The following is a 27,677-nucleotide window of genomic DNA, read 5'->3' on the forward strand; positions in this document are numbered from 1 at the left end:
AGAGCGTACAGCGTGCATTCACTAGGCACTTGGCATTCCATTCTTCTAGCATATCTTACCGTACCACATATGATCTACGTCTTAAACATTTTAAAATGATATCGCTCGGCAACCGTCGTAGAATAATTAATATCATGTTCCTAAAAAAACTAATTTCCGGAAGCATAGATTGTAGCCACTTACTTCAGAAAATCAACTTTAGCGTTCCATACCACTGCCCACGGCATCCTATTACTGAAATTTTCCATATTCCCGCAAGTAGAACAAACCTCCTTAGATATTCCCCTTTATCAAAGATATGTAGTGAATTTAACCAAATATGTGCATTAATTGACGGCATTGACATTTTTAACGACACGTGTCCTGGTCTCAAAAACAAACTAGTATCCAAGTTCCTTTGCTTATAATTGATGTGAGAATGTCATTCTGATTACATTGCGCAGTCTGTTCTATGTATTTATATTTTTTGCATTGCCGCGCTCGACTTTTTTAATTTTTTTATAGTTTTATAATTTTTATTTATAATTTTTTACTATATAAATATGTGCATTATTTCTTATTTAGTAATCTGTGAAGTTAGTAGTGTGTGTAGTTAGCTCTTGTTTTCGTGTTGTTTTCAAATAAATATATTGCTGTAACATGTCATAGTGTGTTATAAGAGATTGCTGTACATGCCTGTAACTGGCTTACATACCAGTACTTTATTTTATATATGTTAATTTTAAGCTTGAATGTTTTGTGTGTATTGCTGTTGGTGTGTCTAAATAAATAAATAAAAAAAAAAAAAAATATTGCAATAGGAGCAAAACTTTTTGATTTGCTCTATACATTACGTTAGGAGAGTTAAAATGATGACGGATTAATTTGGCATCAAATGATTTGCTTCAATTTATTTCGTTGCCTTCGAGATCGGCTTCGGCTATTCTTTACAACCTTTACTTATAAATATATTCAAGCAAAACAATATGACACTCGAGGTAGATTACAATGCGTACCTAATGACTTAATTGTGAGCGCTTTTTGCTACTGCTTAGCAGGCATATAAATCTGTTAATACAATGCTAAATTATCAATTACTAACCTGGTTTAGCTCCAGTGAAGTGCACACGCCCGAATGAAGTTTGGAATCCTTGTGCACAATGTTTGGCGGAACGATGCGGGGATCTAAACAGTGCCTTAAAACCAAATTGTCCTGCTCAACTGCGTTCTTACTGCAATCCGCAGTGCGTGTGTGCAAACGGCTATTACAGGAACAACAATGACGTTTGTGTCCCGAAGCAAGCGTGTCGTAAGTGAATTCTTATAGGACATTAATATCCTGATTTTGCTAGTTTTCTGATGTGTTAAGTTGATGGTCTGTTATGATAATAGTATGTTTGCCTATGAACCAGAAGCCAAGGGGAGTTTCACATTGCCTACTTTTTTTTCCAACCTGAAGTCTATTCTCTTATTGTTTACTGGAATCGTTCCCAAAATCTGTTTTAATATTATGTATATTATTTTAAATTTAATTTTTAACATTATAATTATTTCTAAACAGCTGGTCAGTGTCCGGTGCCCGCCAGGTGTAGACCTACCTGCTCTGTGCCGAATCCACCGAACTGTCCACCTTGCAAGCCGCCTATTGAGAACCAGGACGGTTGTCAATGTCAACCGGGGTACATCTTGTCTGAAACAGAAGGGAAATGTGTTAAGATAGAAACCTGCCCTAGTAAGTTACGTAGTCACTACATCATATCTCGTTTCAATGTAAGGTAATATTTTATTCTACACGAAAATGGCAATAACCCAACACAAATTAAAATAAGAACAAAAATAAGTACAATAGGCCGTTTATAAGAAAAAATAAAATTTCCAAGCAGGTTTTCAGTACAGACGGTTGAGAAGAAAAGATATAAGTACTTTAGTACCAATGCGGTTCTTTGCATATATGTATCACTAGCTTTTGCCCGCGACTTCGTCCGCGTGGAATAGTTACTTTGGAATAACGCTAAATTTTAGCCGCGACTTAATTTACGTAGAAAGTGAAAATATTTTTGAATAATAGAATGTTATGGAGCTATTTAAGGTACCAAAATCACGCTTTTTACCAGACTTCAAAAGAGGAGGTTATCAATTCGACCACCTTTTTTATCTATGTATGTTCACCGATTTGTCGAGAATGCTTGGACCGATTCTGATAATTCTTTTTTCGTTTTTTTGTTTGAAAGAGTAGACTTCCCGAATGGTCCTGTAATCGTCAAGATCTGATGATGTGATCCTGGAGAAATCCAGAGAAATCTATAATTTTCAAAGCCTATCTTGAAGTTGTTTGGGTGTTTCTTGTTATACTTCTTATTCTGTGCCGCCGCGCGCCTTATACATCAACATTACGCGCTTGATCATTATTTTGCTGCGATGTTATTTTAAAACTGCGATATCATCTCATACTCATTAAAATACTCATAGCGAGATACTCATTAAAATCAAGTGAGGGGAAATTTCTTTAAAATTAAATTCCTGTAATGAATAACGTATTTATTTGGATAGGGATTAATATCATCTTCATAAAAACACCTTCACAAATAATGCTTTATTTTAGAACAAATTTGGTTAGAAAACGTTATAGTGAGCCAACCTTAAAATATTGACATATGCTGTGGCGGACTTTTTTAGAACTTTTAAAGGGGAACAATTTTGCCTTTTTATCGAAACTTTAACCGTTTCCGTAGCGCACGCAGCGGAAGCTCTCAAAATGGAAAAATACCCCGATTTTTAAACATTGTTTATAGGTGCTCCGCTTGTATTGGTCTTAACGTGATGTTATATAGCCTATAGCCTTCCTCAATAAATGAGCTATCTAACACTGAAATATTTTTTCAAATCGGACCTGTGGTTCCTGAGTTTAGCGCGTTCAACCAAACAAACAAAAAACTTTTCAGCTTTATAATATTAGTACAGATATGTGATACACTTTTCGCAACAAATATACATCATATTTCTGTCTTCTAGTCCTCGTCTCCCAGTTGAGCTTCTTGTGTCAGGGGTTGTGACCACCTCCATCCATGACTTTCGTACTTACGATCTTGTGTCATCTCGTCCTGTCTTTGATTACTTGTACATCATCGCAGACTCTGTAACCGAGTGTGGTGCAGATCTGTTCAAAAGAGCGCATTGAGTTGCTGCCTCGCCATATTTTCCCTTCCACTTTGCCAGTAACAACTAGCTTCTCGGAATTATCTCTATGTTTTCTGGCAATGTTCCCGAGGTACCCTAGGATTCGCTTATGGCAAATGCTGGAAAGCCTTATTTTCATTATTACTAGGAGTTTGCAAGGATAAAAGCAATAGCTTTATCAAGTTCGTTTTTGCATTTTTAATTTTTCTGCAAATAAATAAATAAATAAATATTTACTAACAATCACGCCACGTTAACTGGTCCCGTGATAAGTTCGTAAAGAACTTGTGTTACAGGTACCAGATAACGGAAGTAAATGTAAGATTTTTATTATACACATACATATATTTAATATACATCCATAATCCTGGAAAAGACATTTATATTTATCATACAAATATCTTCCCTTGACGGGATTCGAACCCGCGACCCCCTTGTGTAGTGACCATGTCACATACCACTACACCAGACGGCCATTAAAGATTTTAGATTTAGATTTTATATATTACTGAATCCAATTAAAATATCAATATCAAATAAAAATCCAAGTGTTACAAAAATATCTGTTACAATATGATACAATATGTAACAGATATTTGTAACAGAACGAAACAGTAGGTTTAACTAAAATTAAACCACCAATTGGAAGAAGGGAATAAATCCCACACATTTACATGTATACATATATATAAATGAGTAATATACTTAGTCTGGCCATAAATACTGTTACAATTAAAAATAAAAAAAACTCTTTTGCAAATAACATTTATTACTTTTACAGTGTGTTAGTTTAATACATAAATATAAAACAATTTAAAGTATAAAAAGCTTATTCGAAGTGGTCTCCATTGGCTGCAATACAGTTCTTTAAACGTTGAGGCCAGTTTTCAATAGAAGCACGCACTCTTTCCATGGGAAAAAATTTCACTGCCAATCGTACGGATTGTTTTAGGGACTCCAAATTATCATGGCGCTTAAAGCAAGCCGTACTCTCTAAAACTGACCATAAATCATAATCCAGCGGATTAAGATCGGGACTAGACGACGGCCAGTCTTCAGCTCTGATGAAGTCCGAAACGTTCGTTTCCAACCAAGACTGCGTAGACCGAGCTTTATGACCTGGCGCTGAGTATTGCTGGAAGGACCATTCTTGATTATTGAACATGTTGTTGTTAAGGGGCTTCACTACCTTCTCAAGAATGGTATCTTGATACACTTGTGCCGATGTTTTGGTACCTTTTTCACAAAAGTATGGCTCAGTCACTCCTTCATAGCTAATACCCCACCAAACCATCACTGAAGTCGGAAAGTGCCCACGTTGCACTCTGTCGACTAATTGGGAAGCTTCCTTAGAGCTTTGAGCATAAATACGGTCATTTTGTTTGTTAAAATGTTGCTCAATTGTAAAAAATTTCTCATCCGTAAACAAAATTTTTCTATAACCTTCCTTTGCGTACAGCTTCAGTAGTTGTTTCGATTTTACCACCCTATTCTCTTTTAAATTATCAGTTAAGAAATGACCAGTATGTCTCTTATAGGCTGCAAGTCCTAAGTCATTTTTTAAAATACGCGACATGGTTCTAGGTGCTATCTTCATCTCCCGAGATAAAATCTTTTGCTTTCGGACAGGATTTCTTCGAATTCTTTCCCTTACTGCTTTGACCACCTTTTTCGTACGAACACTACGTGGACGGCCAGATCTTTTTCTGTCACAAACAGAGGAGGTCTCATTGCACCTATTAATAGCCCGGTACACAAACATTTTACTAATACCAAGCGTATGGAGAGTTTTAAAAATCGCATTTGGCTCCATACCTACTTTGTGTAATGCAATCACAGCGATTCGGTTCTCTTTATCACCCCACTCCATTTTAATATCGCAAAATATTGTACAATGTATTGGTGCCAAAATGAGAAAACTCAATGAGCAATCACATAAAAATGACAGATTCCAAATTCAAATGTAATATTTTGTTTATTTTTAATTGTAACATTTAACACTACAAGTCCGACTGGCGGGCTTTTGTGAGTTTTCGTGAGTTCGTTGTTCCGGGCTGTTGGCGAAGATGATAAAGAAATAATGTTTACACTGATTTGGTATGAGGTTTTAATATAAAAAGCGACACAATAACTAACATAAAATACAAAATGAGTTGAGAATCGTACAGTTGAACTAAGACTCGCAATATTTTACTGGTCGTCGTCGCGCAAGCTGAGGGCGTGTGTTTTCGCGCTCAAAGAGCTGTCTCAGCGGGGGGTAAGGCGGCGGCGGGGGCGGTATCGCACGTTCGGAAATTACGTTCCGTTATATCCTCCCCCTCCGAGTCACTAGAACGCCTCGTTAGTGGCTCGGCAGAACCAACAAGACGGGGCCGTCCACGCAGGCGTCGAGGCTGTACTAGAGCTGAGACCTGACCGGTTTGATTATGATACGGCTTCAAATGAGAAGCATGAAATTTCCCTAAAACCTGCGAATTCAAATCAGTAACCTCATAGGTAGTAGGACTAACGATATTACTAATCTGGTAGGGTCCGTCACGCTTAGGCATGAACTTCTTCGTTCTACCTTTGGCGGCATCACTTAACAAGTGCGTAGAGAGAAGGACTAGATCACCTACTTGGTAACTGGGACCAGATAACTGAATTTTGTCGGTTTGCTACTTCCTATCATCCTGATAATGTTCAGCGTAAGGCATTGGGGCTCCCCTGCTCTGAAGACATCCTCGTTGCACTGAAGAAGAGAAGCTAGGCGGTTAACGCTCTGGAGGACACAGCATAGTTCCCTCGTCTTCTCTTAAGAAATCAGCAGCAGAACAAGGCGTGAGGTCACTGGGGTACTCGAACTCCAATGGAAAAACTCGTTCAGAACCATGATAGCGCCATGTCGAAGTATGGAAGTCGATGGCTAAACCAGCTGCTACTAAAAAGTCTACACCCAATAATGTGTCATTATCCTGGGCGTCCGGGAATACGACGAATTCTATGGGAATTATCTTATACGGTAATAACTTCACGTCAAGTGTCGTTGTCAGCATTTGTCGTGTTAGCATTGAACCATCGGCGAGCTTAACACGCATAGAATTACGCACAAAAGGTTGATTATGCTGTTGCAATAGGGCGTAGAGTGAAGAACCGGCAACAGTTCGCTTGGCTGCGGTGTCGATTAAAGCCCTACCTCGGATTCCTAAAATCTCTATACCTAAAATAGGTCGTCGCGCGTTACCATTTTGCGAAGAAGTTACAGACGAAAAGGTGACAAAACTATCACAATTAAAATTTGTGGTCCCTTTAACCGGTGCACAACTTTCCAGGTTGTGTCCTGAAAAATTTTTGGTCACCCTACTTTTATTATCGAATTCCTGGTTTTGTCCTGAAAAAATCATGGTCGCCCTACTCGGTGACGGACCACGTGACAGGCACTGACGAGAATGTTTCGTTTTCCATTTATGTCTATTATTTACGACGCACTGATTAACACAAAATTCCCTAGGAGATACTGATTTCAATTCGCTAGGTACATGAGTGCGGTTAAAACACTCCCCCTGCTTAACAGGACGAGATAAGTATGTAAACCAAGGCGTATCATCGGAACGCGGCAAATTTGAAACAATTTGTTTATCAACACGTTTATGGGACGAGTTTACATTACATTTACGGGCAAAATGATTATTTACGGGGGGTGTACTTACATTATTACATGATACCAAACTTGGCTGAGCAGTGTGTAGCGATGAATTAACATAATTTGGGCGCTCAGTATGAACACTACTGGATAAACACAAGTCAGGTATAGCCCCAGTAAAACCCATAGGTAAACTTGCCAAATTACTCACCTGGGCGGACGACTTACCAACAGCTGATGTCTCAGCGGTCGTTGTACTTCGCGATCGCGTTCGCGGTATTTGAATAAAATCGACCGCGCTAAAATTTGAACTACATTTGGAACAATTAGAACGTATGACTCCGCTCGCGCCGCAACCGTAACATTTAATATTATTTACTTTACTAACTACGTTATCGTTACTGTCATTCGCGGTTTGTTTTAAGAACAATTTACGACACTGATCACGCGTATGACCGTAACTTTTACAATAAACACAGTATCGACGTTTCTCGGGTTTTTCGGCGGTCGGAGTGGCGTCGGCGTTATCGCCTGACGAACGTTGGCGCGGGGAAACTTCTACAGCGGCCGTAGGTACACGCTGCGTTGCAGGACGCGGCGGCTCGAGTCGAGCGCGGGCGGCGGCGGCGGCACCCTTTGAGGTCTCGGCGACGGCATTTGAAGTATGCGCTTCTTTCGTAGAATCCTCAATACTTCGTGCTTTTTGCAGGAGAACATTGAAACTGGTGATTTCCTCTCTACGAAGGCGTTTACGAATTTTATGATGCAGTAATCCGTATATCATATCGAGCTCCACTTTTTCACATAGGTCGCCTCGAGGTAGCTTCGCGAGGAGTGCTCGAGCCCTGGCGACAAACAGGTCGGTTTTCTCCATAGGCTGCTGGCCGTCTGCGAATAGGTCGACATAAATTCTGTGGGGTGGGCGGCGATCACCAAAAGCACTTCGTAGATTTGAGATGACGTCTTCCCATGTAGAAACTTGATGCTTGATACCCTGCCACCAGGTAGCGGCGGTGTGCGTCAGCAACATGGAAATACCTTTTACGGCTACGTCATCGGGAACATTGGCGGCGTCTCTGTACGATTCTATTGCGTCGATAAAACCTTCTACTGACTCGTCTGCGCGTCCGCTGAATACAGATTTGCAGCGGCTGAAGTTGTTGGCGGGCCGATGGTCGAATGTAGGAGTCGCCGACTGCCTGACGCTATCTAACAGCTCCCGGAACGCGTCTAGCTGCGTTCGTTGAAGGGTGTCGATCAGCATGGTGATGTCTTCCGGGCGGAAGCAAACACTGGCGGGCGGCGCGTCACTCGACGGCGCGTGGGGCGGCGACGCGGCTCTCGCGTCGCGCTCCTCGGAATTCGGCATCTTCTTTGGCGGCATTATTTGAGGACGGTTTAGTCGGTAAAGTCAGGAAAACACAAATCGTTCATGCAGGCACAATAATTTCTTATAAATATCACTTCACAGCTAAACGTTCGGGCGCCATTTTTAACACTACAAGTCCGACTGGCGGGCTTTTGTGAGTTTTCGTGAGTTCGTTGTTCCGGGCTGTTGGCGAAGATGATAAAGAAATAATGTTTACACTGATTTGGTATGAGGTTTTAATATAAAAAGCGACACAATAACTAACATAAAATACAAAATGAGTTGAGAATCGTACAGTTGAACTAAGACTCGCAATATTTTACTGGTCGTCGTCGCGCGCGCTGAGGGCGTGTGTTTTCGCGCTCAAAGAGCTGTCTCAGCGGGGGGTAAGGCGGCGGCGGGGGCGGTATCGCACGTTCGGAAATTACGTTCCGTTATAAACAGTATTTATGGCCAGACTAAGTATTTCAGCCAGATCTATTAGTAAATAAGTAAGAATTTATATTTTCTTCAATATCAGTGATGTTACGTGAGCCTTTAAGTTGAAAGTAAAAACTTATAAAGTTTTTTTTAATTATCTCCATTATTGTTTTTTTGGATTTATTCTCTTTTTCCAATTTCTGGTTCGATTAATGAGGAACATTATTTTAGATCCGTGCAATGCAAACGAAACGCTCGTATCCTGCAAAGCTGGCTGTCCCACCGACTACTGTCCAACTAGCGACAGTCGCGCCGTAGTTGCTTGCTCGCTCGCTTACCCATGCAATCCTGGCTGCGTTTGTAAACAAAATTATAAGCTCCTCAGTGAGAATGACAAGAGATGTGTACTGACCACAGACTGTCGTAAGTACAACATGTAATACAATCAACGCTGTTTTAGTGGTTTTTTGATGCTATTGAGGGATAAGCTCATGGTCCACTCTTGAATGCCGCTTCTCCTAGAACAAAACATTTATACAGTACGACCTATACCCACTACAGAAATACTCCAATGTTTTCTTTTGTGAATTAATTAATCTTCTAAGGTTTCTAAGATTAGTAAAGTTACACACAATAATAACTAAATTATTTTTGAATGAAATGCGTAAAATAGATTCAGTTTTGGTATTGCAGGCGGAGGCAGACGAAGAATTAAAAACATTTTTTTTGCAATTTAATCGTCCTTGTCTATAAATTGTTAACACCCTAATCAACGTGTTCAAGACATACTTTATAATGTTTGTTTTTTTTATAGTACATTAGAGAAATATTATAGATAGTATTTTCTTTGGAGCCGGGTTGTCTTGTATCATTAAATATTTATTTTATTACACATTACAATGTGTACATTTATTAACATCTAACTTCACACATCGAGATACCTGAAAACCTGAGTTGTTCCTAGTCAAATGTACAGTAGAGTTAGCGCGGATGCATTCTTGCGTCTCCTGCACACCAACGAAAACTTTATAAGGGCTCAGTTATCAGTTGAAACCTGTTTCAGCTCCAGTCACGTGCACACGACCCAACGAAGTTTGGAATCCGTGTGCACAATGTTTGGCGGAACGATGCGAGGATCTCAACAGTACCTCTAACCAGAATTGTCCTGCTGAACTGCGCTCTTACTGCAGGCCGCAGTGCGTGTGTGCAAAAGGCTATTACAGGAACAACAATGACGTTTGTGTCCCGAAGAACGCGTGTCGTAAGTGAAATGTTATAGAACATTAATATCTTGACTTTCCTAGATTTCTTTATGTGTTAAGTCGATGATCTGTTATGATGATAGTATGTCTGCCTATTAACCGGAAAGAAGAGTTTCACATGGTTCACATATTTTTTGAGGTTACTTCTATTCTTGTAATAAATATTTATTGGAGTCCTTCCGGAAATCCTATTTGAAGTTCATCGTTTTTTTTATTTAAAATTTTAACACAAACTATTATTTCTAAACAGCTGGTCAGTGTCCGGTGCCCGCCAGGTGTAGACCTACCTGCTCTGTGCCGAATCCACCGAACTGTCCACCTTACAAGCCGCCTATTGAGAACGTGGACGGATGTCAATGTCAAGAAGGGTACATCTTGTCTGAAACAGAAGGGAAATGTGTTAAAATAGAAACCTGCCCTAGTAAGTTACGTTTAAATTTGTTTTCCTACCTAAGCTGAGAGCCTTGAGAGGCTATATCAGCGTAACCTTAACTAGTAGGTGAGCTCACGGGGCTCAAACCTGACGACGTTGCTAACACGAACCCTAGCAAGAGCCGTGCTTCGCAGAATCTACCACCGGATCGGAAACGCGACCCACTGAGAAGATCCGGCGAGAAACTCAGTAGGCTGTGTCTGAGGGTTAATTTACTCGTCGAGCCCTTCGTCGCAAGCGACGGATTCGACGATAGCGATGACTGGTGCTTGAGGTTAATTTACGTAGTCACTACATCATACCTCTTTTAATGAAATTTAATTACATTTGTAAGCTTCAATTCTTCAATTCTACATGAAAGTTGCAACAACCCAAATAAAAGATTTTTTTTTTTGTTATGTGCCTATCTGCGATCAGTCCTGGACTATGAGCAGATGCGTTGCGTGTGCCATCGCGTCGAAGAGGCTCCTCACCAGGAGACTCCTCATTGATCACCATCTGTCACCAACTCCCTGTATATCATGACGTTTCAGTCGCTTGATGTAACTGACTTTTGTCAACGCATTAGCTAGGGTATTTGGGTGGTTTTCCAGCCGAGTTCTGTACTTAGTCCCTGTCAACCTTATCTCTTCCTTAACAGTTCTCATGTTCATGGCTTCATGGATCTCAGTGTTTGTCACAAACCATGGTACGTTTGCTATGGTCCTTAAGATGCCATTCTGCATTCTTTGCATGATATTTAAACTGGAGTCGCATGCACTTCCCCACAGTTGCAATCCATACGTCCATATTGGCTTCAGGATCATTTTGTAGATTAGGAGCTTATTGTCAGTGGAAAGTTTCGAGTTACGTGCCATCAGCCAGTAAATGTTTTTGAACCGCATGTTTAGCTCATCTCGTTTTGATTGGATGTGTTTTTTCCATGTCAGTCTTTTGTCCAGGTGCATACCGAGATATCTGACTGTATCACATTGTGGCAGGGTGATATCGCACATTTTTACCGATGCGCAGCTTCCTTTCCTAAGCGTAAATGTTATGTGGACGGATTTTGTAGTATTAGCCTTTATTCGCCATTTCTGGAGCCATTCAGTCACTTTGTCAAGGTTGTTCTGCAAGGTAGCAGAGGCAACAGCTGGGTCCGTGCTGCTTGCAAGTAGTGCTGTGTCGTCCGCAAATGTAGCTGTGGTAACGCCTTGTGTTTCAGGAAGGTCAGCAGTATATATGGTGTACAAGACAGGTCCCAGGACAGTACCCTGTGGGACTCCCGCCATTATATCGTGAATATTTGATAGCTCTCCGTCTTCTCTCACCTGGAAAATTCTATCTATCAGGTATGATTTCATCAGTGGATAATAACTATGGGGTAGGAATGCCTTTATTTTGTATAGTAGGCCTTTATGCCACACCTTATCGAACGCAGCCTGGATGTCCAGAAATACGGCAGAGCAGTATTCTTTGTTTTCAAGGGATGATCGAATTTTTCACAGACCCTATGCACTTGTTCTATGGTAGAGTGCTGTTGTCGAAAACCGAATTGATGTCTGGGTACAATTTTGTTTTCATTGAGTATGGGTAATATTCTACTCAAGAGAATCCTCTCAAACATCTTGGACAGCACAGGCAACAGGCTTATGGGTCTGTATGATGTGGGTTCTTCCGGGGGCTTTCCAGGCTTGTGAATCATTGTCACTATGGATACTTTCCATAATCTGGGAAAATGTTGCACTCTAAGCACACTATTAAAGAGAGTCACCAGGAAGACCAATGCCTTTTTGGGAAGCTCTGTGACAATTTCTTTGGTGATGAGGTCGAATCCAGGGGCTTTTTTATTTTGTAATTTAATTATGGTCCTTTTCAGCTCCTGTATCGTAACTGGCCTTGGTGGGGTGGAGAGTTGCAGGTCTTGCTGCAGTGTACTTTCAACTGCATTTTCAAACTCCACATTATTGCTATCATTCGGCTTGAAGATGTTGGCTAGATGTTTTCCAAACATGTTCGCTTTTTATGTACTTGTCCTAGCCCATCCAGAAACAGTTTTAATGGGACATTTGTATTGTTGTGGTCTGACCAGTGCCTTTGTAAATTTCCAGAGTGAATGGTCCGTTGATTTTGTGGCCGTTAGGTTTTCCAGATTATTTTGTAGCGTGGCATTATTCACATTGTCTATTAGGTTTTTCAGTTCTCTAATAGCTCTGTTAAGTGCAGTCTTGTCGCTTTTGTTTCTAGTTTGATGCCATATTCTACGCAGCTTTCTTTTTTCTAAAATTTTGTGTTTGACTTCGAGAGGTACATTTCCAGCCACTTGAGAATTTTTCCTTGGAATGGGTGTGTTAGTCCAGCAAGCCTTTTGGATGAGGTTAGTAATATATTGAGTTGCTTCATCTATTTCATCAGGTGACTTCAACGATACTTTCAATTCGATATTATTTTCAATATAATCTTTGAAGCCTTTCCAATCAGTGCGGTTGTTGTAGAGGGTATCAGGCTTGTCATAATGAATAATGGTCGTACTAATAGTTAAGAGAACAGGTGTGTGGTCAGAATTACTGTCTAGACAAGTCTCTGCCTTGAGATAATTTTTCGAGAGTCCCTTTACTACGAAGAAGTCTAATAAATCTGGTTTTTTATTTGTATCCGTAGGCCAGTAAGTTGGTTCTCCAGACGAGACAGTGCTGAGGCCGTTTTCTTCGAGACTTAGCTTTAGTTGTCTGCCTCTAGTTGTTGTTAGCCTTGAGCCCCAATATGTATTTTTGGCGTTCCAGTCTCCACCAGCCACAAATTACCTCCCCAGTGTAGCGAAGTAATCTGTAATCTTTGTTGCGCTAATTGTATGTCTCGGTGGGCAGTATACCGCTGACAAATTCAAATGTCCACAGCGGGTTTCGACTGCAACCGTGGTAGCTTGGATATGGTTTGTCCTAAATTCTGGCAGCATTTGATGTTTAATTGATTTTCTTATCACAACGGCTGTTCCCGCGTGGCCAGTTCCATCAGGATGATTAGTCACATAGATGTGGCATCCTTTGATGCTAATTTTGCTTTTACTTGTACAGTGAGCTTCAGAGACAAGTACAACATCAAGCTGGTTATTGTTCATCAACAGTTCCAACTCAGTCTTGCTCGAAGAAAGACCATTAATATTCCAGGTACCCACTCTCAGTGCGGTCATTTTGATATTCTTTCGACTAGAGTAGCTATGAGACTCATGAGAGTGCTCATCTGTTGTAGGATTAATTCGAATTTCTCCGATTGTTTGATGAGTAATTCTTCTAATTTGTTATTCACGCTAATTGTAGTAGTTGGCTGGGTTTCTTTCTTTTTAAGTATATCCGAGTAGAGAAGTTTTTCTTGTGTTTTTTCGAGAGGTTGTGGTAGAAAGTCTATTGGGACAGTCCTGCTTGTCACTTGTGTTTTAGTTCTGAAGGTTAGATTCCTAGCCATACGTCTGTTTAGAATTTCTTTGTAAATTTCACAACCTTTATAGTTAGCCGGATGTGCGCCTTGGCAAAGGGCGCATTTTGCTGGTGTATTGCGGTCCTTCTTTGGGCAATCCGCTGTTTTATGCCCTTGGCCACACTTCACGCATCGGTATGGTCTCATACAATAATTTTTAGAGTGACCATATTGCTGGCACCTTTGACATTGTGGCAACGTGGTTCTTTTTTTTGGATCTTCGATTATAACTGACTGATGGTATATATATTTAATGTCTTTCACTGCGGCGTTGTTCGCTCCTGGTTCGATATTAATAAAGAATGTGGAGGTTGGTTTTTTGTCTGGTCCAAACTTAGAGTTTATAATTTCACCTTGGACTTTGTTTCCCGTCTTTTCGATTTCTTCTTTGATTGCACTGTGTGGAGTTGTATGGTGCAGGTGTTTGATGACTATTCTACAGCAGCGTTGGTCTTTTAAGTTGAAAGTATGCCCTATAAGGCCTTTTTTCCGGACTAACGTTTTTGTATATTTCTGTGTCCACGCAGACTACTCTCAGTTGATTTCTATTGATAATCTTTATTGTAAAACAGTCTTTGTCTACTGTAGACTCCAGCAGTTCCACGAGTTTGTTGACGTCTTCAACTCCATATAATATTATAGGAGGTGGCTTACTAGGTCGTTTCTCCATTGGCTCCTTCGTGGGTTCTTTAGAATCAAGTGGTAATTCGCTAAATCTATTGCTAATTGTGATTTTTTCTGGTGAGGGTGACTGTAGTTTTTGTCTTTTTCTCTTTTGGTTTCTAATTCCAGGGATCCTTTGCCAGTCTGGTGGTTTTGGTACAAAAGTATCAGAATTACTGTCTTCTAATGCTGTGGTAGTTTCTAGCTGGGGAGTACTTCCCAGTGACGAGCATCTAGTTCTTGTGAACAGACTAGGATGAAAGGCCTGTTGAATATATCGTTTTCCAGTAGCATTCACTGGTACGGGAGCCTGGTTACCTACTCCTGCACAGTCTTCGGTAGCAGATTTCACACCATAAGGCCCGGGTACCTCATGGCGCCGGGGGTTAGCCGGATCGCATGACAAATCACATATTTCTTTTTCCATTATTCCATTAAAAAAGGGTGGGAGAATAGTAGCAGGTGTTCCCCATGTACCTGCCCTCGGTTTTTTTGAGGGTATTTAGTCACTCATGGCCTCCGATGGCCACATTCATGGGTTAATTGACCGCCGCCCATTACTCGGCGTTGACAAGTTTTATGGCCGACCTATTTAGATGTCCTGCATGTTTCGTTGTTTACGGCCAACCCTCCTCTTTTCTCATCCGGGCTTGGGACCGGCAATGGCAGAGTTCGGAAACTAAAAATTAACACAAAAACTAAAAAGTGCAATAGGCCGTTTCTGAGAAATAATAAAATTTCCACGCGGGTTTTCAGTACATACGGTGCAGAAGAAAAGATATAAGTACTTTAGTACTAATGCGGCGCTTTCCATATATGTATCATAATAATATGTGATATCCTTTTTCCCAACAAATATACATCAAATTTCTGTCTTCTAGTCCTCGTCATCCAGTTGAGCTTCTTGTGTCAGGGGTTGTGACCACCTCCATCCGTATCTTTCGTACTTACGATCTTGTGTCATCTTGTTCTGTCTTTGATTACTTGTACATCATCGCAGACTCTGTAACCGAGTGTGGTGCAGATCTGTTCAAAAGGAACGCATTAGGTTGCTGCCTCGCCATATTTTTCCTTCCACTTTGCCAGTAACAACTAGCTTCTCTAAATTATTTCTATGTTTTCCGGCAATGTTTCCGAGGTACTCTAGAATTAGCTTAAAGCAAATGTTAGAAAGCCTTGTGTTGTTTATTATTAAGAGTTTGCAGGGATAAAACCAATAGATTGATCAAGCTCGTCTTTGCATTTTTAATTGTTTTATCAAAATATAAGTTTTTTGTATGACTGAATCCAATTAAAATTTCAATATCCAAGTGTTACAAATATCTGTTACAATATGTACAATATGATACAATATGTGACGGATATTTGTAACGGTACGGATTTATAGTGTTAACTAGAATTAATTAGGAACTTTATTTTAGGTCCGTGCAATGCAAACGAAACGCTCGTATCCTGCAAAGCTGTTTGTCCCGCCGACTATTGTCCAACAAGCGACAGCCGCGCTGTAGCTGCATGCGCGCGTCCCTACCCATGCAGTCCTGGCTGCGTTTGTAAACAAAATTATAAGCTCCTAAGTGAGAATGACAAGAGATGTGTACTGACCACAGACTGTCGTAAGTACAACATGTAATACAATCAACGCTGTTTTGGTGGTTTTTTGATGCTATTGACGAGATGAGGTCCACTCTTGAATGCCGTTTCCCCTAGAACAAATATTTATACAATACCTATATTAACTACTGAAATACTCCAATATTGTTTTTTCTTGAATTTATAAGGAACTTTCTAAGATTAGTAAAGTTACAAACAATAATGATTAAATTATTAAGCTATTGCATAGATTTCATCGCGGGCCTTGAGCATCATTATCATCATCATCAACAGCCATTATCTGCCCACTGCTGGACATAGGCCTTCCCCAATGCCTTCCACATAATGCGGTCTTCTGCCTTCCGCATCCAACGACTTCCCGCCGTGTGTAATAAGTCATCAGTCGACCTGGTTGGAGGACGCCCCACGCTCCTGGTACCCATCCGTGGCCTCCATTCGAGGACTTTCCTCCCCCATCTGGCGTCGCTGGCTCGACAGATGTGACCGGCCCATTGCTACTTCAGCCTGCTAACTTTGAGAGCTATGTCGTCGACTTTGATTCTCCGTCGAATTTCTTCGTTTCGGATTTTGTCCATTAGAGAAATACCGAGCATAGCTCTCTCCATCGCCCGCTGTGCGACTCTTAACTTATGGGCCAGCCCTGCCGTCAGTCTCCAGGTTTCCGCGCCGTAGGTTATCGCGGGGAGAACGCCTTGAGCGCGGCGAGCGAATCATGAAATTCCGTAACAAAAAAAAACCTTACACCCCTCGCTCCGCCTACCATGTAGCTCGCGTTCAACACATTCACACGTTGCGCTTGTGTAGTGTTTGTGAATAAGCGCGTGGCGTGACGTCACACTGCATGCGCATCATGAAATTATTGATTTCTTTTTTTTTGTTTTAGATATATATATTTTTTTTAATTTTCTACCAGTGATTGGATTCTTTGCATAAGCCGATTTTTTGAACTAATTTATACTTTTTTATTTGCATAGATGGGTGAGCGAGCTCACGGACCACCTGATGTTAAGTGGTTAGTGGAGCCCAGATATATTTACTTTTTAATGTTTAATATAGCGTGGTCCTGTTTTATTATTGTTTTAATATTAAATTATCATTGTCTAATTATAATTGCATAAGTTGATAAAAAATGCTATGCAATAGCTTTACCGCGGCAGTTCCCGAGTGCCACCTGTTTTTTTTTTTAATGAAATTCAGTTTTGGTATTGCAGGCGGAGGCAGACGAAGTATTAAAAATATTGTTTTTTTTTTTTTTTATTTTATTGCCAGATAGGTGGACGAGCTCGCAGCCCACCTGGTGTTAAGTGGTTACTGGAGCCCATAGACATTTACGACGTAAATGCGCCACCCACCTCGAGATATAAGTTCTAAGGTCTCAAGTATAGTTACAACAGCTGCCCCACCCTTCAAACCGAAACGCATTACTGCTTTACGGCAGAAATAGGCAGGGTGGTGGTACCCACCCGGGCGGACTCACAAGAGGTCCTACCACCAGTAAGTTTGTTAGCAATTTAATCGTCCTTGTCTATAAAATGTTAACACCCATATTATAGATAGTATTTCTTTTGGAGTCGGGTTGTTGTGTATCATTAAATATTTATTTTACTGCACATCTGACATCACACATCGAGATACCTGCTCAGCTGCTGCTAGTCAAAATTAAAATTAAATGCAAAGCAGAGATATCGCGGACGCATTTTGCGTCTCTTGCACACCAACGAAAACTTTTTAAGGGCTTAGTTATCAGTTGAAACCTGTTTCAGCTCCAGTCACGTGCACACGACCCAACGAAGTTTGGAATCCGTGTGCACAATGTTTGGCGGAACGATGCGAGGATCTCAACAGTACCTCTAACCAGAATTGTCCTGCTGAACTGCGCTCTTACTGCAGGCCGCAGTGCGTGTGTGCAAAAGGCTATTACAGGAACAACAATGACGTTTGTGTCCCGAAGAACGCGTGTCGTAAGTGAAATGTTATAGAACATTAATATCTTGACTTTCCTAGATTTCTTTATGTGTTAAGTCGATGATCTGTTATGATGATAGTATGTCTGCCTATTAACCGGAAAGAAGAGTTTCACATGGTTCACATATTTTTTGAGGTTACTTCTATTCTTGTAATAAATATTTATTGGAGTCCTTCCGGAAATCCTATTTGAAGTTCATCGTTTTTTTTATTTAAAATTTTAACACAAACTATTATTTCTAAACAGCTGGTCAGTGTCCGGTGCCCGCCAGGTGTAGACCTACCTGCTCTGTGCCGAATCCACCGAACTGTCCACCTTACAAGCCGCCTATTGAGAACGTGGACGGATGTCAATGTCAAGAAGGGTACATCTTGTCTGAAACAGAAGGGAAATGTGTTAAAATAGAAACCTGCCCTAGTAAGTTACGTTTAAATTTGTTTTCCTACCTAAGCTGAGAGCCTTGAGAGGCTATATCAGCGTAACCTTAACTAGTAGGTGAGCTCACGGGGCTCAAACCTGACGACGTTGCTAACACGAACCCTAGCAAGAGCCGTGCTTCGCAGAATCTACCACCGGATCGGAAACGCGACCCACTGAGAAGATCCGGCGAGAAACTCAGTAGGCTGTGTCTGAGGGTTAATTTACTCGTCGAGCCCTTCGTCGCAAGCGACGGATTCGACGATAGCGATGACTGGTGCTTGAGGTTAATTTACGTAGTCACTACATCATACCTCTTTTAATGAAATTTAATTACATTTGTAAGCTTCAATTCTTCAATTCTACATGAAAGTTGCAACAACCCAAATTAAACTAAAAATTAACACAAAAACTAAAAAGTGCAATAGGCCGTTTCTGAGAAAAAATAAAATTTCCACGTGGGTTTTCAGTACATAGAAGAAAAGATATAAGTACTTTAGTACCAATGCGGCGCTTTCCATATATGTATCATAATAATATGTGATATCCTTTTTCCCAACAAATATACATCAAATTTCTGTCTTCTAGTCCTCGTCATCCAGTTGAGCTTCTTGTGTCAGGGGTTGTGACCACCTCCATCCGTGTCTTTCGTACTTACGATCTTGTGTCATCTTGTTCTGTCTTTGATTACTTGTACATCATCGCAGACTCTGTAACCGAGTGTGGTGCAGATCTGTTCAAAAGGAACGCATTAGGTTGCTGCCTCGCCATATTTTTCCTTCCACTTTGCCAGTAACAACTAGCTTCTCTAAATTATTTCTATGTTTTCCGGCAATGTTTCCGAGGTACTCTAGAATAAGCTTAAAGCAAATGTTAGAAAGCCTTGTGTTGTTTATTATTAAGAGTTTGCAGGGATAAAACCAATAGATTAATCAAGCTCGTCTTTGCATTTTTAATTGTTTTATCAAAATATAAGTTTTTTGTATGACTGAATCCAATTAAAATTTCAATATCCAAGTGTTACAAATATCTGTTACAATATGTACAATATGATACAATATGTGACGGATATTTGTAACGGTACGGATTGATAGTGTTAACTAGAATTAATTAGGAACTTTATTTTAGGTCCGTGCAATGCAAACGAAACGCTCGTATCCTGCAAAGCTGGTTGTCCCGCCGACTATTGTCCAACAAGCGACAGCCGCGCTGTAGCTGCATGCGCGCGTCCCTACCCATGCAATCCAGGCTGCGTTTGTAAACAAAATTATAAGCTCCTAAGTGAGAATGACAAGAGATGTGTACTGACCACAGACTGTCGTAAGTACAACATGTAATACAATCAACGCTGTTTTGGTGGTTTTTTGATGCTATTGACGAGATGAGGTCCACTCTTGAATGCCGTTTCCCCTAGAACAAATATTTATACAATACCTGTACCTACTACTGAAATACTCCAATGTTGTTTTTTCCTGAATTTATATGGAACTTTCTAAGATTAGTAAAGTTACAAACAATAATGATTAAATTATTAAGCTATTGCATAGATTTCATCGCGGGCCTTGAGCATCATTATCATCATCATCATCAACCATTATCTGCCCACTGCTGGACATAGGCCTTCCCCAATGCCTTCCACATAATGCGGTCTTCTGCCTTCCGCATCCAACGACTTCCCGCCGTGTGTAATAAGTCATCAGTCGACCTGGTTGGAGGACGCCCCACGCTCCTGGTACCCATCCGTGGCCTCCATTCGAGGACTTTCCTCCCCCATCTGGCGTCGCTGGCTCGACAGATGTGACCGGCCCATTGCTACTTCAGCCTGCTAACTTTGAGAGCTATGTCGTCGACTTTGATTCTCCGTCGAATTTCTTCGTTCCGGATTTTGTCCCTTAGAGAAATACCGAGCATAGCTCTCTCCATCGCCCGCTGTGCGACTCTTAACTTATGGGCCAGCCCTGCCGTCAGTCTCCAGGTTTCCGCGCCGTAGGTTATCGCGGGGAGAACGCCTTGAGCGCGGCGACCGAATCATGAAATTCCGTAACAAAAAAAAAACCTTACACCCCTCGCTCCGCCTACCATGTAGCTCGCGTTCAACACATTCACACGTTGCGCTTGTGTAGTGTTTGTGAATAAGCGCGTGGCGTGACGTCACACTGCATGCGCATCATGAAATTATTGATTTCTTTTTTTTTGTTTTAGATATATATATTTTTTTTAATTTTCTACCAGTGATTGGATTCTTTGCATAAGCCGACTTCTTGAACTAATTTATACTTTTTTATTTGCATAGATGGGTGAGCGAGCTCACGGACCACCTGATGTTAAGTGGTTACTGGAGCCCAGATATATTTACAACTTTTGTTTGTTTGTTTTATTGCATAGATGGGTGAACGAGCTCACGGCCCACCTGATGTTAAGTGCTTCTGGCTAAGTGCCCAGATACATTTACTTTTTAATGTTTAATATAGCGTGGTCCTGTTTTATTATTGTTTTAATATTAAATTATCATTGTCTAATTATAATTGCATAAGTTGATAAAAAATGCTATGCAATAGCTTTACCGCGGCAGTTCCAGAGTGCCACATGTTTTTTTTTTTAAATGAAATTCAGTTTTGGTATTGCAGGCGGAGGCAGACGAAGTATTAAAAATATTGTTTTTTTTTTTTTTTTTTTTATTGCCAGATAGGTGGACGAGCTCGCAGCCCACCTGGTGTTAAGTGGTTACTGGAGCCCATAGACATTTACGACGTAAATGCGCCACCCACCTCGAGATATAAGTTCTAAGGTCTCAAGTATAGTTACAACAGCTGCCCCACCCTTCAAACCGAAACGCATTACTGCTTTACGGCAGAAATAGGCAGGGTGGTGGTACCCACCCGGGCGGACTCACAAGAGGTCCTACCACCAGTAAGTTTGTTAGCAATTTAATCGTCCTTGTCTATAAAATGTTAACACCCATATTATAGATAGTATTTCTTTTGGAGTCGGGTTGTTGTGTATCATTAAATATTTATTTTACTGCACATCTGACATCACACATCGAGATACCTGCTCAGCTGCTGCTAGTCAAAATTAAAATTAAATGCAAAGCAGAGATATCGCGGACGCATTTTGCGTCTCTTGCACACCAACGAAAACTTTTTAAGGGCTTAGTTATCAGTTGAAACCTGTTTCAGCTCCAGTCACGTGCACACGACCCAACGAAGTTTGGAATCCGTGTGCACAATGTTTGGCGGAACGATGCGAGGATCTCAACAGTACCTCTAACCAGAATTGTCCTGCTGAACTGCGCTCTTACTGCAGGCCGCAGTGCGTGTGTGCAAAAGGCTATTACAGGAACAACAATGACGTTTGTGTCCCGAAGAACGCGTGTCGTAAGTGAAATGTTATAGAACATTAATATCTTGACTTTCCTAGATTTCTTTATGTGTTAAGTCGATGATCTGTTATGATGATAGTATGTCTGCCTATTAACCGGAAAGAAGAGTTTCACATGGTTCACATATTTTTTGAGGTTACTTCTATTCTTGTAATAAATATTTATTGAAGTCCTTCCGGAAATCCTATTTGAAGTTCATCGTTTTTTTTATTTAAAATTTTAACACAAACTATTATTTCTAAACAGCTGGTCAGTGTCCGGTGCCGGCCAGGTGTAGACCTACCTGCTCTGTGCCGAATCCACCGAACTGTCCACCTTACAAGCCGCCTACTGAGAACGTGGACGGATGTCAATGTCAAGAAGGGTACATCTTGTCTGAAACAGAAGGGAAATGTGTTAAAATAGAAACCTGCCCTAGTAAGTTACGTTTAAATTTGTTTTCCTACCTAAGCTGAGAGCCTTGAGAGGCTATATCAGCGTAACCTTAACTAGTAGGTGAGCTCACGGGGCTCAAACCTGACGACGTTGCTAACACGAACCCTAGCAAGAGCCGTGCTTCGCAGAATCTACCACCGGATCGGAAACGCGACCCACTGAGAAGATCCGGCGAGAAACTCAGTAGGCTGTGTCTGAGGGTTAATTTACTCGTCGAGCCCTTCGTCGCAAGCGACGGATTCGACGATAGCGATGACTGGTGTTTGAGGTTAATTTACGTAGTCACTACATCATACCTCTTTTAATGAAATTTAATTACATTTGTAAGCTTCAATTCTTCAATTCTACATGAAAGTTGCAACAACCCAAATTAAACTAAAAATTAACACAAAAACTAAAAAGTGCAATAGGCCGTTTCTGAGAAAAAATAAAATTTCCACGCGGGTTTTCAGTGCATACGGTGCAGAAGAAAAGATATAAGTACTTTTCGGGTTCAAGATATAAGTAGTTTTCGGGTTCACCATTTAATTTGATTTTTATTTTGTTTTTTCTTAAATTTTTATAAAATTACTAATTTTACTAATTTATATCATATTCTGAGTATGTACACACGTACGGAGTCTTCATTCCCGCAAAGAACCAAAGGGAAACGGGGGTGACTGAAAATCAGCGCTGTTCAATTTATCAACTTTGAACAGCAATAGCTGAGCCACCTCCTTTTGCCTTTTTCTCTTTTTTTTGCTTTTCTTTTTTTTGTATTTCATTTTATGATGTGAAAGGCAATAAATGATCTTTATTATTTATTATTACTTTAGTACTAATGCGGCGCTTTCCATATATGTATCATAATAATATGTGATATCCTTTTTCCCAACAAATATACATGAAATTTCTGTCTTCTAGTCCTCGTCTCCCAGTTGAGCTTCTTGTGTCGGGGGTTGTGACCACCTCCATCCGTGTCTTTCGTACTTACGATCTTGTGTCATCTTGTTCTGTCTTTGATTACTTGTACATCATCGCAGACTGTAACCGAGTGTGGTGCAGATCTGTTCAAAAGAGCGCATTGGGTTGCTGCCTCGCCATATTTTTCCTTCCACTTTGAGAGTAACAACTAGCTTCTCTAAATTATTTCTATGTTTTCCGGCAATGTTTCCGAGGTACTCTAGAATTAGCTTAAAGCAAATGTTAGAAAGCCTTGTGTTGTTTATTATTAAGAGTTTGCAGGGATAAAACCAATAGATTAATCAAGCTCGTCTTTGCATTTTTAATTGTTTTATCAAAATATAAGTTTTTTGTATGACTGAATCCAATTAAAATTTCAATATCCAAGTGTTACAAATATCTGTTACAATATGTACAATATGATACAATATGTGACGGATATTTGTAACGGTACGGATTGATAGTGTTAACTAGAATTAATTAGGAGCTTTATTTTAGGTCCGTGCAATGCAAACGAAACGCTCGTATCCTGCAAAGCTGGTTGTCCCGCCGACTATTGTCCAACAAGCGACAGCCGCGCTGTAGCTGCATGCGCGCGTCCCTACCCATGCAGTCCTGGCTGCGTTTGTAAACAAAATTATAAGCTCCTAAGTGAGAATGACAAGAGATGTGTACTGGCCACAGACTGTCGTAAGTACAACATGTAATACAATCAACGCTGTTTTGGTGGTTTTTTGATGCTATTGACGAGATGAGGTCCACTCTTGAATGCCGTTTCCCCTAGAACAAATATTTATACAATACCTATATTAACTACTGAAATACTCCAATGTTGTTTTTTCCTGAATTTATATGGAACTTTCTAAGATTAGTAAAGTTACAAACAATAATGATTAAATTATTAAGCTATTGCATAGATTTCATCGCGGGCCTTGAGCATCATTATCATCATCATCATCAGCCATTATCTGCCCACTGCTGGACATAGGCCTTCCCCAATGCCTTCCACATAATGCGGTCTTCTGCCTTCCGCATCCAACGACTTCCCGCCGTGTGTAATAAGTCATCAGTCGACCTGGTTGGAGGACGCCCCACGCTCCTGGTACCCATCCGTGGCCTCCATTCGAGGACTTTCCTCCCCTATCTGGCGTCGCTGGCTCGACAGATGTGACCGGCCCATTGCTACTTCAGCCTGCTAACTTTGAGAGCTATGTCGTCGACTTTGATTCTCCGTCGAATTTCTTCGTTCCGGATTTTGTCCCTTAGAGAAATACCGAGCATAGCTCTCTCCATCGCCCGCTGTGCGACTCTTAACTTATGGGCCAGCCCTGCCGTCAGTCTCCAGGTTTCCGCGCCGTAGGTTATCGCGGGGAGAACGCCTTGAGCGCGGCGACCGAATCATGAAATTCCGTAACAAAAAAAAACCTTACACCCCTCACTCCGCCTATCATGTAGCTCGCGTTCAACACATTCACACGTTGCGCTTGTGTAGTGTTTGTGAATAAGCGCGTGGCGTGACGTCACACTGCATGCGCATCATGAAATTATTGATTTCTTTTTTTTTGTTTTAGATATATATATTTTTTTTAATTTTCTACCAGTGATTGGATTCTTTGCATAAGCCGACTTCTTGAACTAATTTATACTTTTTTATTTGCATAGATGGGTGAACGAGCTCACGGCCCACCTGATGTTAAGTGCTTACTGGAGCCCAGATACATTTACTTTTTAATGTTTAATATAGCGTGGTCCTGTTTTATTATTGTTTTAATATTAAATTATCATTGTCTAATTATAATTGCATAAGTTGATAAAAAATGCTATGCAATAGCTTTACCGCGGCAGTTCCCGAGTGCCACATGTTTTTTTTTTAATGAAATTCAGTTTTGTTATTGCAGGCGGAGGCAGACAAAGTATTAAAAATATTGTTATTTTTTTTTATTGCTAGATAGGTGGACGAGCTCGCAGCCCACCTGGTGTTAAGTGGTTACTGGAGCCCATAGACATTTACGACGTAAATGCGCCACCCACCTCGAGATATAAGTTCTAAGGTCTCAAGTATAGTTACAACAGCTGCCCCACCCTTCAAACCGAAACGCATTACTGCTTTACGGCAGAAATAGGCAGGGTGGTGGTACCCACCCGGGCGGACTCACAAGAGGTCCTACCACCAGTAAGTTTGTTAGCAATTTAATCGTCCTTGTCTATAAAATGTTAACACCCATATTATAGATAGTATTTCTTTTGGAGTCGGGTTGTTGTGTATCATTAATTATTTATTTTACTGCACATCTGACATCACACATCGAGATACCTGCTCAGCTGCTGCTAGTCAAAATTAAAATTAAATGCAAAGCAGAGATATCGCGGACGCATTTTGCGTCTCTTGCACACCAACGAAAACTTTTTAAGGGCTTAGTTATCAGTTGAAACCTGTTTCAGCTCCAGTCACGTGCACACGACCCAACGAAGTTTGGAATCCGTGTGCACAATGTTTGGCGGAACGATGCGAGGATCTCAACAGTACCTCTAACCAGAATTGTCCTGCTGAACTGCGCTCTTACTGCAGGCCGCAGTGCGTGTGTGCAAAAGGCTATTACAGGAACAACAATGACGTTTGTGTCCCGAAGAACGCGTGTCGTAAGTGAAATGTTATAGAACATTAATATCTTGACTTTCCTAGATTTCTTTATGTGTTAAGTCGATGATCTGTTATGATGATAGTATGTCTGCCTATTAACCGGAAAGAAGAGTTTCACATGGTTCACATATTTTTTGAGGTTACTTCTATTCTTGTAATAAATATTTATTGAAGTCCTTCCGGAAATCCTATTTGAAGTTCATCGTTTTTTTTATTTAAAATTTTAACACAAACTATTATTTCTAAACAGCTGGTCAGTGTCCGGTGCCGGCCAGGTGTAGACCTACCTGCTCTGTGCCGAATCCACCGAACTGTCCACCTTACAAGCCGCCTACTGAGAACGTGGACGGATGTCAATGTCAAGAAGGGTACATCTTGTCTGAAACAGAAGGGAAATGTGTTAAAATAGAAACCTGCCCTAGTAAGTTACGTTTAAATTTGTTTTCCTACCTAAGCTGAGAGCCTTGAGAGGCTATATCAGCGTAACCTTAACTAGTAGGTGAGCTCACGGGGCTCAAACCTGACGACGTTGCTAACACGAACCCTAGCAAGAGCCGTGCTTCGCAGAATCTACCACCGGATCGGAAACGCGACCCACTGAGAAGATCCGGCGAGAAACTCAGTAGGCTGTGTCTGAGGGTTAATTTACTCGTCGAGCCCTTCGTCGCAAGCGACGGATTCGACGATAGCGATGACTGGTGCTTGAGGTTAATTTACGTAGTCACTACATCATACCTCTTTTAATGAAATTTAATTACATTTGTAAGCTTCAATTCTTCAATTCTACATGAAAGTTGCAACAACCCAAATAAAAGATTTTTTTTTTGTTATGTGCCTATCTGCGATCAGTCCTGGACTATGAGCAGATGCGTTGCGTGTGCCATCGCGTCGAAGAGGCTCCTCACCAGGAGACTCCTCATTGATCACCATCTGTCACCAACTCCCTGTATATCATGACGTTTCAGTCGCTTGATGTAACTGACTTTTGTCAACGCATTAGCTAGGGTATTTGGGTGGTTTTCCAGCCGAGTTCTGTACTTAGTCCCTGTCAACCTTATCTCTTCCTTAACAGTTCTCATGTTCATGGCTTCATGGATCTCAGTGTTTGTCACAAACCATGGTACGTTTGCTATGGTCCTTAAGATGCCATTCTGCATTCTTTGCATGATATTTAAACTGGAGTCGCATGCACTTCCCCACAGTTGCAATCCATACGTCCATATTGGCTTCAGGATCATTTTGTAGATTAGGAGCTTATTGTCAGTGGAAAGTTTCGAGTTACGTGCCATCAGCCAGTAAATGTTTTTGAACCGCATGTTTAGCTCATCTCGTTTTGATTGGATGTGTTTTTTCCATGTCAGTCTTTTGTCCAGGTGCATACCGAGATATCTGACTGTATCACATTGTGGCAGGGTGATATCGCACATTTTTACCGATGCGCAGCTTCCTTTCCTAAGCGTAAATGTTATGTGGACGGATTTTGTAGTATTAGCCTTTATTCGCCATTTCTGGAGCCATTCAGTCACTTTGTCAAGGTTGTTCTGCAAGGTAGCAGAGGCAACAGCTGGGTCCGTGCTGCTTGCAAGTAGTGCTGTGTCGTCCGCAAATGTAGCTGTGGTAACGCCTTGTGTTTCAGGAAGGTCAGCAGTATATATGGTGTACAAGACGGGTCCCAGGACAGTACCCTGTGGGACTCCCGCCATTATATCGTGAATATTTGATAGCTCTCCGTCTTCTCTCACCTGGAAAATTCTATCTATCAGGTATGATTTCATCAGTGGATAATAACTATGGGGTAGGAATGCCTTTATTTTGTATAGTAGGCCTTTATGCCACACCTTATCGAACGCAGCCTGGATGTCCAGAAATACGGCAGAGCAGTATTCTTTGTTTTCAAGGGATGAT

General features: G+C 41.0%; 2 protein-coding genes across 2 annotated transcripts in view; both read left to right on the top strand.

Annotated features, from left to right (window-relative positions):
* Positions 1–10,532, top strand: LOC134199009 (keratin-associated protein 10-7-like). Its single transcript, XM_062668908.1, has 6 exons — positions 1–977; positions 1,091–1,288; positions 1,541–1,711; positions 8,799–8,990; positions 9,631–9,828; positions 10,080–10,532. The coding sequence occupies exons 1-6, from the start codon at positions 875–877 to the stop codon at positions 10,286–10,288; spliced, it is 1,071 nt and encodes a 356-aa protein (XP_062524892.1). The 5' UTR covers positions 1–874; the 3' UTR covers positions 10,289–10,532.
* A 5,188-nt stretch (positions 10,533–15,720) lies between these two features.
* LOC101741909 (zonadhesin) overlaps positions 15,721–27,677 on the top strand; it is a 30,790-nt gene continuing 18,833 nt past the window's right edge. Inside the window, exons 1-10 of the mRNA XM_062669244.1 lie at positions 15,721–15,751; positions 15,800–15,991; positions 17,753–17,950; positions 18,202–18,372; positions 19,501–19,692; positions 21,552–21,749; positions 22,001–22,171; positions 23,630–23,821; positions 25,574–25,771; positions 26,023–26,193. Of these exons, the coding sequence (XP_062525228.1) occupies positions 15,721–15,751; positions 15,800–15,991; positions 17,753–17,950; positions 18,202–18,372; positions 19,501–19,692; positions 21,552–21,749; positions 22,001–22,171; positions 23,630–23,821; positions 25,574–25,771; positions 26,023–26,193 (1,714 nt within the window). The remainder of the gene's footprint in view (positions 15,752–15,799; positions 15,992–17,752; positions 17,951–18,201; positions 18,373–19,500; positions 19,693–21,551; positions 21,750–22,000; positions 22,172–23,629; positions 23,822–25,573; positions 25,772–26,022; positions 26,194–27,677) is intronic.

This window comes from Bombyx mori, chromosome 6, assembly GCF_030269925.1.
Source record: "Bombyx mori chromosome 6, ASM3026992v2".
Classification (NCBI taxonomy): Eukaryota; Metazoa; Arthropoda; class Insecta; order Lepidoptera; family Bombycidae; genus Bombyx; species Bombyx mori.